This window comes from Chelon labrosus (genome assembly GCF_963514085.1).
Source record: "Chelon labrosus genome assembly, chromosome: 12".
Lineage (NCBI taxonomy): Eukaryota > Metazoa > Chordata > Actinopteri > Mugiliformes > Mugilidae > Chelon > Chelon labrosus.
In genome coordinates, this window is record NC_140345.1 from 17,983,320 (window position 1) to 17,999,673 (window position 16,354).

A 16,354-nucleotide genomic window follows, 5' to 3' on the forward strand; every position below is an offset into this window, starting at 1 on the left:
AAGCATGTAAAAATGTGCATTCCTTCTCAATGCAACATCCACATTGAGGAATGGCAAAATTAATGTAGAGCACCCACTTTGTAATCAGACTCCCCTCTCTTGCCTTTATTTATTCATTTACCCCGTGAGAGAAATAAGTGCTATTGGAAAAGTGAGAGTAGTGGAGAGAGTGAGAGGAGGGGGGCTATGGCTCACTGACTAATGCAGACAGGTCAGTGCAAGCTGACAACACTTAGGCAGAGGCAGCAGCGGTGAGAAAACGTGAGTGCGTAAGCGTCTGTGCCTATGTATGTATTAAAGAGACAGTTGAATCGAATGCCTCCTTGTGATTGTACGCATGCATAGTGGTGTGTGTGATGAGGAAGCCTAAGCTCTAAGGGTTTCTCTCTTCTCCCCTCTACCCCCATCAAGCATAGCAGAATCGGGGCCGAGTGCCTGAGCTGCTGCAGTAGCTGTCAAGGATTAGAGCTCGGAGGTTAGGAGCTTCACATGCTCCTGCACACACATGCATGCACCCACGAGCTCGTACTCTCTCTCTCTACACTGATGGGGGCAACCATTGCACGACCACCATTTCATGCAACAGCTTCAACATACCACGGACCAGGGCACTTTAATAATAAAACACACTAATGAAATATTACAATCAGTGTCAGTTTGGAGGTTGTAAGCCCCTAGGCAAGATCACGCAGGTAGCCTGAGAAGGGCAAAATGTGTGTGGCCTAAACCCACAGCTGAGCTAAAGAGTGGGAATGACACTGACTACATCTGGGTTCCTATGCACAACATCATTACATCAGAATGTTTAGCAGTATGTATTTACTAAACAGGTTGCTATGTGTCTCTCATACTCTGCCTTTTTCTTTCTCATATTTAATCACCCTTTCCCATTCCTCAAGAGGCAAATATAACGCTAGCTTGCATTGCTGTATCTGAGACAGCAGTCTGGGAACTGTTCCTTAGCAACAATGAGCCACCATTTGCCTCGTAGGTTCTTCCCTTTCCTGGTGTATCTTTAAATTGTTCGCTGCACAAGTTAATCTTCCCCGCAATACTTTACGTTCGGATGTCTGCGGCAGAAATGCTAATCTGTGCCTCCACTCGAGCGTCATAAATCACAGAGTGATGTAGCGCTGATGGGCGAACAGCAACTAAGTCCTCTTGCTGTATTTTCCAACTTTGATGTTAATCATAGAGTAGAGTATGCACAAACGTGGAGAAGCCAATGATTAACTGTTGGAGTACAATTAGAGAGAGCTTTGTTGTGATGAAGAGGACTCGTTAGCCATCCATCGTCAGGTGTCAGACGAACTTTTAGCCTTGGGTCTGTGCCACCACAGGTGCAAGATGCAGGTGTGGGTGAAATCACTGTGTCCTAGATCAAGTGCTCCAAAAATGCAGCAGTAATTTTATTATGGGGAGAAAAAAGTGTGTTTAAGTATACATGCACTCATGCAAATGCGATTGTGTATTTCTGTCTTGCAGGTGTCCAAACTAATGTATCATTGGAACTCGTGTTATCACAGCACTTAAGTGAACAATATGACACTATCTCACCACACAGAGACTCCCGTGTCACCTTCTTTGCTAATCTCATAAGATCTCAGGGTGAAAGCATGTAGTGTATATTATGTGTGACAGTATGCTAGCGTGCCAAGGTTGTTACAGCACGGTCTGATGGTTATCAAGGTTGCCCGGGTACTGCAGCGCGTGTACGACAATCTATATGAAATATGTTCTTGTGGGTTGCACGTACCTTGGCATGCTGGCATGGCTCCACTCCAGGTTCCATTGTTGGTGCAGGACCTAGTGACAGTGTGATCCCCTCCTATCATCACATACCCAGGCTGGCACATGAACGTCACATTCTGGCCCACTGTCACGTCGTCACCAAACCTGAGACCATTCGCTGGAATACCAGGGTCGCCACAGGTGATCACTGCCATTGATAGCCAAACATAAAAACCATGCATCAGAAATGATTTTGAACCGTGTAAAAGGAGGTAACTGCAATATGAAACATACTAGTTTCTACAGCGTCTAATGTAACAAACCCTTATGCATAAGAATGCTAAGGGATAAGTGGCAAGGGCTTATCAAGTGAGCACAGGAGAGGGCTTGCTTTACCCCTCAACATTTTCTATATTTAGCCTTCTCTTCTTGTATAGTTGGTGGTTTCCTAATCCTCGATTTGTTCAGTTATGCCATTAAGACATAACCATTCACTTGTTATTTTTATTCCAATGCAACAGGCAAAAACGATGGATCGAGCTTGTGAGGATTGCTAATTAGCCCTTGACGCTTAATAATTGTCCTCAGCCATATACAGCATTTGTCTCAAATGTTTGACACAGCTGTGCCATCTATAGTTTTGTATGATGAAAATTACTGCCCGCATTTTTAGAACATTCACAAATCAAAGGACGCACCTGGGCTCATAGTTCTTCACCAGCAGTTTATACTTAGTTTATATTTACATTGATGAAGAGTAGACCTTTGTTCAACAACTCAACACTAAATAGTTCGTCACAAAACAAGTGGTAATTATGTGGTTGGGACCGCTAAGCGTTAATTGCTTCCCTGTTGTCTTTCACTTTAGTGGCTCAAACACTTCTGAGCAGTTGTGGATTGCTTCAACAGAGGCATCATTGTTTCCCTCCCTTATCAACAGGGGTGGAAACAATGATGTCCTGTAACAATGATCAAGAAAGTTTGTTCCAGGAGGGACCGGGTTAGATGCATTTTTCACCATGAAAACTTCAAATGATTTAAATATTTTCTATATAGCATGTATTTCAGCAGGACTTTGTATGTAAATGACCTTGGTAACAAGATTTATGCAGCAAGCATTGAGGTCAACTTCCAAATCTTTATGTCTTATATCTTAATTATGACAAAGAAAAGAAAATTATGACCACAAACTATGTAATATACCCTACTTGACCCAAAACAGCGACTGGAACTCAAATAAAATAATGGGAATATTTCAACAATCTAGCTCATATGCTGTGGCCATGGGATTAATGCAGGACACAGATGCTCTATAGCAGGGGTGTCAAACTCATCTTAGTTCAGGGGCCACATATAGCCCAGTTTGATGTCAAGGGGGCCAAACCAATAACACGATAGCGTATTTACCAATAAATAACGACAACTCAGAATGTTTCCCTTTGTTTTAGTGCAAAGAAGAACATTATGAAAATGTTTACATTTAATGACTGGACATTTCTTAAGAAAAAGAAATGCAATTTCTGTTTAGTTTAAGGTCTCAGTGTTGTGTTATGTCCACAACTCTTATTAAATCTGTGTGAACCCTAGGAATAGCAATTACTTTTACTGGAAAAATTGCAGTTAATGTCTTCAATGTAATCTTTGCAATTCGCAAATTCATCTGGCGGGCCAGTTTTGGCCATATGTTTGACACGTATGCTCTATCGTAAAGATACATGGTTTGTGGTCATGCATTTTCTACATTATGAACTGAGGTCTTTAGTGTAAATCGTGGGAATTTTTAGTTAAAATTCACAAAATATGGGGGTGTAATGGTTTTTACTAGATAGCAAGAGATTGCTTAATCTACATACAAAAAGGCCACTTTACATAAAAGTATACAAGTTTGTCTGTTGTTGTGTACTTTCCACCAAACTGATGCTGGCTGTGCATAAAGCAATCAAATTAACTACAATGGCTCTTCACGCATAAAGGATTTTTATTTTATTTTTTAGACACGGCACATTTAACCCAACATTTGTCAGAAAACCGTGTTTGAGGAAATAAAGACAAATAAAATGATTTCCAGGACAGCTTATGTGACGTTGAATTATGTACATTTCATGATGCAGCCATATTGACTTACAACCAAGCACTCAAAGCATCACCACATGACATCTGTCGTGCTGACCTTAGACTGAGGGACACCTGTACTGTAACAGTAACACGAACAGTAATCACTATTTAAATTGTGCTCTAAGACGCAGTATAGTCGTAATAGAATATCATTTGTCTAATTTAAGTCAGCAAAACTGAAATTAATGTATTCTGTACTCTGTATTTCTGTTGAGGCTCTTCTTTTCATATGCCTGTTCCTGGCATCTTCTCATGGCAGTTTCTCCAAAGTAAACAGATGGCTGCGTGTTGGCCCACTATGTTGTCAGGTCTTCACCCAGTGCTGTCTATGATGAAATTACAGTTGCCAGCCTTTATTTGATTGCTTTTTCATAGCTCTCATTTCATCTCACGGGCCTTAATTTGTACATACTTATTAAAAAATCTTTCCTGACTTGTTCATCTTAATGTAAGAAGCCAGTTTGATGCATATGGCTGTCTCTGCGAAACGCCTCCTCCCTTAAATTAATTTCTGTTTGTTTATTTTTTGTGGCTGCCGAGGACTTCAACACTGAGACTAATTTTGTATCCTGACAGAATGCATCCAAGAACTGCTAGTTATGAACACACAGAACTACTTGGCTTCTAACAGAGGTTTTGGGCATTTAGTTCCTGCATGTTTGTCTGACATGGATTGCTATTTACTGTGTGTCTTCTCTGTTTACTTGGAAGAATTACACACTACTTGCTCCTAAAAAGTTTCTGCACCTCATTTAATGTAATCTGTGGGAGGTGAATAAACTGCAGTGCAATTGGCACTGATGTATCTGATGTCTGATCCAGTTATATGCCTGCAGTGCATATGGAAACAGTCATGCACAAACATATTTACCTACTGTACAAAAAGAAGATCTTGGAGAGATGTTCAGCAAATTTCTATCTATTTATGATATTAAATACCTTATACCTTACCTATGATATTAAATTAAATACCTTATTTAAAACCTGCATATTTTAGAATAGTGTTACATCAATACACTTGCATATCAAGCTAAGAAATAATGACAATATTGGATTAAATGTAGATCACAAAATCAGAGAAAATTATGTGTTCAAGGCGATCGATATGGATCATGTCAGAGCTGATTAATGTTTGGTACGATTACAGTTTCAGGGATCCCAACCTCCAACCTTTAGGCGACAATATGGGGACAAAAGATTCATTGGCTAATGGATTTAGATATGGGATGTGTTGACATGTTAAATAATTCCAAATTATGTTTCATAGCCACTCTTTCCACTCATGCTCAGTGGCCGCTGTCGTAGGTCATTAAACCCTTCTGGGTAAAATTTTTGGTTTAAATTTAAACTACAATAATACAGCAGCTGTTCTGTAAATTGGCCACATTTCCTCAGCTGTGCAGTAAAATATTTCCTATAAACAGAACAATGTAGATGAAGAATAATAATTTGTTTAATGTCATTAAAAATTTAACGAGATTAAAAGTCTACAGTCACGCCTGCAGTTGGCAGGGCTTTGGACTTAATGAGAATGTTTTTGCATATTTGTGGTCATAAACCAAAGGACAAGACAAACAAATATTCCAAAGTGACGAAGGGTCAGGATTTAATAACTCAAGTTATTATAACTTATCCAGAGAAATGCACAAATGTGAGGAGTAAATCTAAAAGCAATCCATCCAACAGCTGGATAATTTAACTCAAAACTACAAATGTGAAACTCACAGTTGTGCCAGAGAGAAAAAAAAAAAATTAAAAATTAAATCAGGGGATTACCAAAGCAGTTAGGGTTTATTGTCCGGGAACCATGCCTAAAATGTTTCTGCCAATCCATCAAGTAAATACAGAGATATTTTATATTTATATAAATATATATTATATTTTGCTGATGGCGGAAAGTCAAGAGACTGACAGTCTAATACCATCAATAAAAATACTGTATATTTTCACTTTTCATTTCACATTAAATGCAAAGAACCTGAAGAACAGAACCAGGTTTGACCGTTCAAAGATGACCTTGCGTATCTCTGAAAAGCTGCACTTTTAGGAGACAGTACATGAGTGCCTGTGTTTGCCACATTATACATCTTCAGTTTATTTGGACTCGGAGCAAGTAACATTACACGTTATCTTGAATTAAGGATAATATTTCTCTCCAAACATAAGCCCGAAGCAGCTGGCATGAATAAGAGACAGCTCATAAAACTTTCAGTTCCCATCAAATAGCACACCATCTTGTGAGGAGGTGGGAAACTAGTATTGCTCGAAGAGAGCAAGGCGACGGCAGAGAAGACTATGTACATGTTAATGTCAATATTTACATGTGTCAATATTTACATGTGTCAGCACAATGTAGAAACTCTGCAGGCTATTGAGTTCAACAACTCACCCCCACTTCAATAATGCTGATTTTAATCATTTTAAATGCTGCTGGTTATTCTTTATTCTTTTCTGTTTTGTATTTTTTAATCACGCTGACATATATTTCATGACGATGCTGTATCATGGAGATTTTCCTTTTATGCCCCTCCATAGATTTGGAGCAGGAGACAGGATCTGTAGTGTTTCAGTTTTAGACATCTAGGAGGCAAGGGCCGTAACGTAGCAGAAAAATGCATATTACTGGGCAAATGGTCTCTCTGAAAAGTGTGTTTACCGTGTGTTTCATGAAGTGCTTTATGGCTTCACTTCACAGTCTACTGAGTAAATCTATTTTCCAATGCACTTCAACTAATTTGCTAATTCCTGAGCATGCTCTATAAATTTCATTCATCAGCCATCAAAATGTGTTAGGGGAAAAAAAAATAAAGGAGGAACTTTCCTCTCTCCCCTTGAGAATGTTGTGTGACTTTGATCTGGTAACCTACATGATCGATTACCGATGAACCGTGAAAATGATTGCCCCGTTAATGAAGGCACACTGAGCCAATCCTGGCATCTTAAGTGTTGATGTCCCTGAACTGACCACTAAACTTCGATGTGAAGCGATAGTATAAAGGAGAATAAGTTTGGTGATGAGCAGGCTTTTCAAGAGGATGGAAAGAAGGGCGAAAGCTATTCCGCCTTTTTGCATCATCATTATTATTCAATTCAATTCCCAATCTTTCTTTCCTTTCTCTCCCTCCCCGTGCCCATCTCTCAAGAGCCTCATTTTATTCCGAAATTGAAAGTTATGCCCATGCCATTTATCTTTTCGTGTAATTCAATAACAAGCAAAAAGAATAAGGAAGAGAGATTTTCAGAGAGAAGAACAATGTGTAATTTAGTTTCATACTCATCCTGGTGCAAATTGAATATAGATTGGCATACTTCTTAATTACTGCAAGGCTCATTTGCGCAGATCCAGACAATAAAAACTGCCTGACAGTTTGACACTTTTTGCAGGGAGAGGAGGCTCAAAAAGATTTATGTGTTATTTGAAATTGTGTAGCATATCCTGGCACCACTGTTGATCTCCAAAGAGTTTTTTGGAGAAATAAGAGACGAGATCATCTTCAGAGAAGTTTATCTGTCCATCATGGTTAATTCGAGTCTGCAGCGTTACACAAAGCACTAGAACAGTGGCTGATTCAGTCCATGATACTAAAAGTAGAATATTTATTGTGAATGAAGTTCTGGCTGTGTGCGAATAATCAGCAGCAACTCACTACCGGGATATCACTATGTTCAGTTTGAGTGCGCCCACGTGACACCCACAAGAGTGTTCCTTGTCCTATTTTTCTTTTTTGAGTTCTATTTCCTAAATAACAATTTCTGTTACTGCCAGTGTGGATAGAAGTGACTCAACTAAATATGAACCAGGAAAGACTTCTCTCTGTTATGTTTCTCGGTCCATAGCGCTATAATTGGGAGTACTGTATGTTTGACCCCGTGTTACTGGTGAGACACCGTTCATTTCACAGTTTATTTTGACTGTGATTACACCTAGAATCACTCTCGACTTGATTTCATAAAACCAACACTGCGCAGCTGAATGCTTTTAAGTAAACTCCACAAGACCAAGAGACACCTTCCCCTCATGCTTCTGAGCCTACAATACTCACTTGTGCAGTTTGGAGCTATGCCAGACCATGTGCCATTTGCAAGACACTGGCGTGTGGGCGAGCCAGTGAGGAAATATCCTTCCATACAAGAATACACAATGGAGTGGGAGAAGGTCGTGCCATCCACACGGGAAATACGGCTGTGAGCAGGGGTACCTGGGTTCCCACACTGCACCGCTGAAATTCAGGGGAGAAAAGAGGGGAGGTGAAGGTCAGAGGTATAAAATAGTAATGGATTTTCTTTTTTCCATATCAGTGATTCACAATCAAGAGGGTTAGAAGCCCCCAAGGTGGCTCCAAGAGGACGTTTGAAGGTCTTTTTTCTTTTTCTTATATCATGTGAAAAATACTAAATGCTTTTGAAATAATATAGTTGCATTTTTGCTTCTGACTTCATGAATATTTGAAGTACCTTGACAGAAATCACTGGCTGAGTTCCCCATTGTGCCTATGTGCTTCACATAAGGAGCCCTGACTTAGCATTGTTTTTGTTCTTTTTATGAAGCTGTGAACCAAACCAGTAAAGAACCACTAATCTATACAACATCACAGCTTTATTAAGAGAGGCTAATGCGCAGAGATGTTTTAGCCCTACACAAAACCCCATCGCAGTATTGATGAGTCATCATTAAATAAAGTGCAGTTGGTGTATTGTCAAGTCCCATAGTGCATCTCGGGTAATGACATTTAGTGCTGCTGAAAAACAAGAGCATCTTGGGGGTAATGTGAAACTTTTTAACTATAGTCTAAGGACTCAGGGTTTTAATGATAATAAGTGTGCAATCCTTGGGGGAGGAACAAAAAGAAAAACTGTAGAGAAGGGTATCCTTTTCAGCAGTTTCAGAATATGCCAAACAAAATGTATCCCCGAAGAGCGGAGAGGACAGAGTTGGTTTCATATGTTTTTCTTCTGCTCCAAATCATGTATAATTATAAAACTGATCTGCTCCCTCAATCACCTAATTGCCTGGAAAATCTGAAATAGTGACTCTTGCAAGAGACAGACGTGTTCGTAAGTGCGGCTGTGATTTCTCAATTACCACGTGGGCACACACACAAACTCATCTGGGTGCAAACACACCAGGTGCCACCACGCTGAAAACTGCACTGCACTGCAAATGCACTCACACACATAAGCTAACGTGTGTGCGCTTGTGTGTGCTTTTACCAAAAATGAAGTACGGTAGCCTTTTCAGTTTCCTCTCTAAATAATTCAAGATCGACGCGATGACAGACACACAAAACAGACCTTGATGGCATTGTGAGATGGATATTAGGCTGAATATCCACAGTGGCTGTTTTCCGGAGACTGTAAAAGGTTGTGGATAATGGATGGATGGACTTTAACACTAGACAGGGCTTTAGATCACAGACAGACAGCACTGAAGCTCATTCAGGCTCCAGCGAATTCCAGCTCCCTCCCTCCTGAGGTGGAGAGATGGTTAAAACAATCTTTAAATCAGTTCAGCTGTGAGATGGAGAGATAAAAATCCACTGCAAAAGAAACGTGGGGCTAAAAAAATAAATAAATAGAGAGCGAGGGAAAATGCTGAGTAACATGGAGGGCCAGAGACAGACTGGACAGGAATGGGGAGACATTTAGACAACAAGATTAAGACAGAGAGAAATAAATTGGAGAAGCAGGGTGAAGGGATGGCATTAGGGAAAATGAAGGCCAGAGAGACAGAAAGAAAAAGAAAGAAACAAGGAAGTTGGCACAGAAGGCAGAAATACAGAGAGCAGTTTGGAGGAGCTGTGCTTTGACCTATTATATTAAAAATGACATTGGAACTGTTCCAAGCTGGTGGACATTAAGTAGAGAGCAGGAGCAGTCAAACATTTGCCTCAATATCCGGTTGACCCTTGGGGGTAATTTATGCAAGATGCAGAGCTGCCGTCCTCTGAACCAATATCTTCAAAATCCACAAAGATTCATTTATCACAATCCAAAAATGACTTGGCTTTAGGTGTATAGAATTAATGAATTTTTTGGTTGCAATCTGGAAGCTAGTCACAGTACCATGTGCTGGCATGAAATACTTACTGCAGCAGGGAGATATTTATCCATCTGGTGCAGCACTGCGTTTGAGAGCTTTTGCAGTCATTTGTGTATTTGCTAGAATGCAGCCAATATGTTGCATACAATGTTTGTGTGTTTAAACTGCAGCTGGGAGCAGTTTCTTTCTCTTTTTGTTTTTTATAAAAGATAACACATCTAATGTGAGGGGGTTAAAACATAACACCCGGGTGCACACACAAAATTTTGCCCCTTTTCTGAAGCATTGCTCAGACATTATAAAGGTTTGTCGTCAGTAACTCCAGGGATTCTCTGCCATGCCAGCCAAAAGTCTATTAGCTTCCAGTCATAGTCACTAGCATCCATGAAGCTTTCTACTATGTACTAACTTAGTTTTCTGGCTGGTTTGTCACATTGATTGGTGGAAAAAAAAGGAAGAAGAAAACAGAAACACAAACTCGTATACTGCTGATGGGAAAGCAGCTGCTTAAAATACCCATACATATAAGATTGTATTTCTATATCTGCAGGAGTCTAAACGTGTGCTTGTTTTTCAAGATACATGTGTGTTACCTCTCTGTGTGACTCCTATCTGCACCGCTCCTACTTTTTCATGCATAACATCACCGAGATATTTGAAAGATTTCCCTTACGTTTGCAGAACGGCTGTTTACCCGACCAGGTCCCATTGGGGAAGCAGATCCTCTCTGCCGAGCCGTACAGCGTATGTCCCACTGCGCAGGTGAAGCGCACCTTGCTGCGCACTTTGAAGTTCCCTGCCTCCCTGCTGGCATGGGCCGGTGTGCCAGGATCCCCGCAGGTGCCTGTCGAGTCACCTGCAATGGGAGATAACCAGACAGGGAGCAATGAAAACAAGACACTGAAAATGCATTCCACTTTAACTGTCTATGTGTGTGTTCACAGATGGATCCTTTCAAGTTAGTGTGCCAGCGAATTACACCACAGCGTTCCTGTCTGTCAAGGCGAAGGACAATACAGAGCAGGCTTGGACTCAAACTGGACAAATTCTGAGTCCTCCAGGAAGCAGCTATAAAGCACACAATGCACCAATGAGCAGCTGTCACCATGCCAACAACCTGGAGGACCTACACTTTTCACAGCTTTGACACCAGGAGCTTTCTGTCCATAAAAACAGCGAGGCCAGCATTAAAAGGCAACCAGCTGTGGTTATGAGAAATGATGAATACAGTTTCACCTCTGAAGTCAAACGCGTTTTCATCATCCTGAATTATCACGTCTGTCTTTTGTTCTGTGAAAAAACATATAGTACTTACAGTGTCATCACCTTGTATCACCTGTCAAGCATGTCAATGAATTAAATCCGATAAGAAAGATCTCTTGTTAATTCTCTTCATGTTCCCATTTGAGTCGTCTCTGGTGGGTGAAAGAAATAGGACATGTTCTCTTTCTAAGCCATAGTAAAAGTGAGAGAGAGAGGGATGACAGGTATGGAATCAGGGCAGTGCCATCACTGCTGAAGATTTAATGTTGTGATGAACAGCAAGCCAAGCTGAGTGGTGTGTTAGGCAGGATGGAGTCTACCGGGTGGGGTGGTTTTGTATTCACTAGGGACTACTTCAGAGCAAAGGGGAGGGGGGGGGGGAAGAAAAGCACATAACACACATAACACCAACCACCACTTCCACTGTTGCTGCTCTTTCCGTTCTCTCACAGAAATGAAACCAGGAAAGAAAACAGAAAACTGCTTCAGAAGACTGTGTATAACAGACAGAAAGATATATATACGGAAATACAGATATTCAAATACATTTAAAGACAGACGGGCAGGGAGACAGAGAGTTTGTGAGGGATTCAGACTTAACTGGCTTAGAGATCCTGTTCCTTAAGCTGTGAATACACCTTGTGCATCAATCCTTGTGTGTTGGCTGCTGCTCTCTGTACAGAGCAGCTGCAGTAATACTGGACTTGTTGACAAAGCCTTGCTGCACAAACAAAAAACCTCATATCATCTATACACATCCCCTGGCTCATATGTGCACAAACTGCATTTGTCAGGTCAAGAGCTCACAGCTGGGGATAATAAGTTTGCGTGTGGCTGTGGTTGGCAATGAGTGTGCGTGCCAATGCATACAGTCCTACAGTGTGTTTGTAAGACAGCGTACTTACAGAGACAAGAGTCAAGAATGCATTATAGATTGTATAAAAGAAGTGGTAGTAGCCACTGGGCTGAGGAGTCAAAGGCGGCCATTTGTTGGAGGAGATGGGCGGGACTTGGATGGAGGAATGACACTAGTCACATGTGCCAGCACAAAACAAATTTTTTCTTAATGTTGCTTAAATTTACCATTTCAATCATGCTTCAGCTACAAAGCTACTATTGCATTAACGCATGACTTTACATCCTCACAGCCCATAGTTACCACATTTTACCAGCGCAGTACACCAAGTTTTCGGCTACCACTAGCAGAAGCAATCGCTAGCTAGCTTGGTTAGCAAAGTTCATCCATATTTCATGTTCCGATACTAACTTGGATTATTAAAACTGACTTACAACAAAATGCATTACCAACTAAAAGTGTATTTTAGTACGACAGAATGCTGAGATTTAAGACAAAAACTAGATCACCGCTATTTAAAAGTACACAAAACCACAGCAGATGAGCATTGCAATGTACAGCAATGAGTATGTACTCTGTGACGTGGAAGCCACGTCCTAAATATCCTGTATTTTATTCTGAATGTGGTCATAATTTACAAAATGATAACGTAGAAAAAGACTTGGAAACTGGCAATTTTAGGATCATGAGGAAAATAAGAAGTGATTAATTAAAGTAAAAAGCAGATGTCTTTTTTTAACCTTCCTCTGCGGGCTATTAGAAACACTTCCATATTAGCTTGACTTTTCAGACCCAGAGGATACACTGACTTCTTTTCTACAGTCTCTGGTAGGAAGAAGTCCCTGCCTGTAGGTGCATGTCAAATCTGTGCATACATGTGTGTGTATGTCTCACAGCAGCTGTCGTTACTTCATTAGTCTCCTTTGGTTAGGTGAGGGAGCCTGAATCAGCATGCACTGTGACAGCTATAATCTCACTAATTGGGATGGTGGTGGATTTGGTTTGAGTCTGAGTTAATGTCCGTTCACCAGGCTCTCTCTTTGTGAGGAAATAATAAGGCCTTCAACTCAGTTGAGCAACCGAAGAGGACAAAAGCGGAATGACTTGGCAAGCGGTTTAAAGCCCCATCTTGCTAATTAACAAGAGAGGACAAATGGAGTATGGATAGATGCATGGATGGATGCATGGATGAGAACTGCTGCTGATGGTAAGGCTGGACTTCTGAGGAATTCATAGTTCAAATTATTTTGCTGTTAGTGGTGATGAACCAGAATTATAATGGGCCATTTCCATAGGGCCTAGTCCTGCAGATGAAGCTGTGTGTATATTATGTAGCAACCTTTCTGCAAATAAACATTACAACCGCTGAAAAGCTACAAAGATAAGCTCAGTCTCAGCGATGGGTGTATGAAATGATTGTAGAGGATCGTACAGGGAATTATTGTTCATTAACACATTGCAGGTAACTCATTTATCTTGCAAACAGCATTAACTGCATCACTTGAGAGGCGTTGCTAATGTGCTGGTGAAAACTAGGTGCTAAAATGTACGCTTGCACTGATTTGAAACTCCCCAGACATTTGCAGCATCACAACTCTAGTTCCTGAAAGCAACAGCTGAGTTCCAGCTGTGTTGTGGTTCCAGTTTCTGCTGCATTTGTAACAGATGTTTACTGCCAGCTTTGAATTCATCAAGCTTCTTAGCGATGAACAAGTGATTTACAATGTGTTTTTTTTTTTCCATTATAACCGGCTGATTTCATACTTAATTAGAAGCACTGATGCAGTATAATCCTGTGCGACAACATGATGACAAATTCTTACAACAACATCGATATCAAATGAAAAATTGAATGTCAGTTTTCTAAAAACAATTCTATGTGTAGATACAATTGCAAATGATACCCTTACATGCTTATACTGCCGCTAAATTTGTTTTCATTCATTCCTTTCATTCATTCATTAACCGTAACCGCTTGTCCTCTAGAGGGTTGCGCGAGGCCTGGAGCCTATCCCAGCTGTCATTGGGCAAGAGGCGGGGTACACCTGGGACAGGTCTCCAGTCTATCGCAGGGCTAACACAGAGAGATCAACAACCATTCACGCTCACATGCACACCTACGGCCAATTTAGAATCACCAATTAACCTAATGAGCATGTCTTGGGGCCGTGGGAGGAACCCACGCCGGCACAGGGGTAACGTGTTTTAGAGGTTAAATACAAAAGGTTTTTTGAGTAATACACTATATTACCAAAAGTATTCGCTCACCTGCCTTTACTCATTCTATGAACTGAAGTGCCATCCCATTCCTAACTCATAGAATTCAATATGATGTCGGTCCACCTTTTGCAGCTATTACAGCTTCAACTCTTCTGGGAAGACTGTCCACAAGGTTGAGGAGAGTGTTTATAGGAATTTTTGACCATTCTTCCAAAAGCGCATTGGTGAGGTCACACACTGATGTTGGTCGAGAAGGCCTGGCTCTCAGTCTCCGCTCTAATTCATCCCAAAGGTGTTCTATCGGGTTCAGGTCAGGACTCTGTGCAGGCCAGTCAAGTTCATCCACACCAGACTCTGTCATCCACGTCTTTATGGACCTTGCTTTGTGCACTGGTGCACAGTCATGTTGGAAGAGGAAGGGGCCCGCTCCAAACTGTTCCCACAAGGTTGGGAGCATGGAATTGTCCAAAATGTTTTGGTATCCTGAAGCATTCAATGTTCCTTTCACTGGAACTAAGGGGCCAAGCCCAGCTCCTGAAAAACAACCCCATACCATAATTCCTCCTCCACCAAATTTCACAGTTGGCACAATGCAATCTGAAATGTACCGTTCTCCTGGCAACCTCCAAACCCAGACTCGTCCATCAGATTGCCAGATGGTAAAGCGTGATTCATCACTCCAGAGAACGCGTCTCCACTGCTCTAGAGGCCAGTGGCGGCGTGCTTTACACCATTGCATCCGACGCCTTGCATTGCACTTGGTGATGTGTGGCTTGGCTGCAGCTGCTCGGCCATGGAAACCCATTCCATGAAGCTCTCTGCGTACTGTACTTGGGCTAATCTGAAGGTCACATGAAGTTTGTAGCTCTGTAGCAATTGACTGTGCAGAAAGTCGGCGACCTCTTTGCACTATGCGCTTCAGCATCCGCTGACCCCTCTCCGTCACTTTACGTGGCCTACCACTTCGTGGCTGAGTTGCTGTTTTTCCCAAACGCTTCCATTTTGTTATAATAGAGCTGACAGTTGACTGTGGAATATTTAGGAGCGAGGAAATTTCACGACTGGATTTGTTGCACAAGTGGCATCCTATGACAGTTCCACGCTGGAATTCACTGAGCTCCTGAGAGCGGCCCATTCTTTCACAAATGTCTTGTTTCACAGTCTGCATGCCTGAGTGCTTGAATTTATACACCTGGGGCCAGGCCAAGTGATTAGAACACCTGATTCTGATCATTTGAATGGGTGAGCGAATACTTTTGGTAATATAGTGTATATGTTGTAGGAAAACAGTTTTATCTGTACAACATTAATTCAAGCTGCTATTTTCAATATGAATGTATGTAATCCAAACTCATTGCATTCTCATATTTGGAGCCCACCTTTGAACAAATTTTATCTTTAGATTAGCAAATTACATTGTTACTTATTTTGATAAAATCCTCTGTTCCTTGACCCAGGACAGCTATTCAGCTGTACTAATTCCTCCATGGATTAACTCTCTAAACAGTGATTGCTCTTGGACTATTTTAATACTTGGGAAAAGCTTAATGTTGGCTTTACTTATCTCACTTTTCAGGATATAAACTGATGCTGATTAGGTTTTGAACATGTTAAATTAAATGCACAAAATCTGGTTTGGTATTAAATGTTGTTTTTTTTTCTTCTTGTCCAGATTAAAGAGCCGACTTTCCTCATACGTACAGAGGCAGTTGAGTTCATGTTGGTAAGACACATTAGAGAAGGATGAAACGAACCATAATAAAATGGCAGATGTGCAAATTGTCATGTTCAGAGATGTTAATTTGTCATAACAGCAGGGCGCTGATCTAATTATCTCAATAATAAATACCAAATTACTTTGAAAACCAAGGTGATGGGTGATAAAGATAAAAAACGCCGTGCAAAACTATTTAGCTCTGTTCCAACCAAAAGCTTTCAAATGATCTGCTTTATTAGATTCTATAGCTATGATTGCAGGTCTGAAAACAACTATTTGAAAGTAAACATGAGATAATTACATAGGCTCAAATGAGGGAACTACCCCTTTACAACTCTCTGTGGTTCTCTGCATATTGAAGTACTAAAAACAGAAAATGTAATGGCAAATGTGCATCTCCTCACCATCCTAG

At 40.9% G+C, this 16,354-nt stretch overlaps 1 protein-coding gene across 1 annotated transcript in view; it reads right to left on the reverse strand.

Annotated features, from left to right (window-relative positions):
• Positions 1 to 16,354, reverse strand: part of LOC311497296 (CUB and sushi domain-containing protein 3-like) — a 219,112-nt gene that overhangs the window by 25,831 nt on the left and 176,927 nt on the right. The window contains exons 57-59 of the mRNA XM_084557548.1: positions 10,560 to 10,742; positions 7,890 to 8,066; positions 1,757 to 1,939 (exon numbers count right to left, since the gene is read on the reverse strand). Of these exons, the coding sequence (XP_084413674.1) occupies positions 1,757 to 1,939; positions 7,890 to 8,066; positions 10,560 to 10,742 (543 nt within the window). The remainder of the gene's footprint in view (positions 1 to 1,756; positions 1,940 to 7,889; positions 8,067 to 10,559; positions 10,743 to 16,354) is intronic.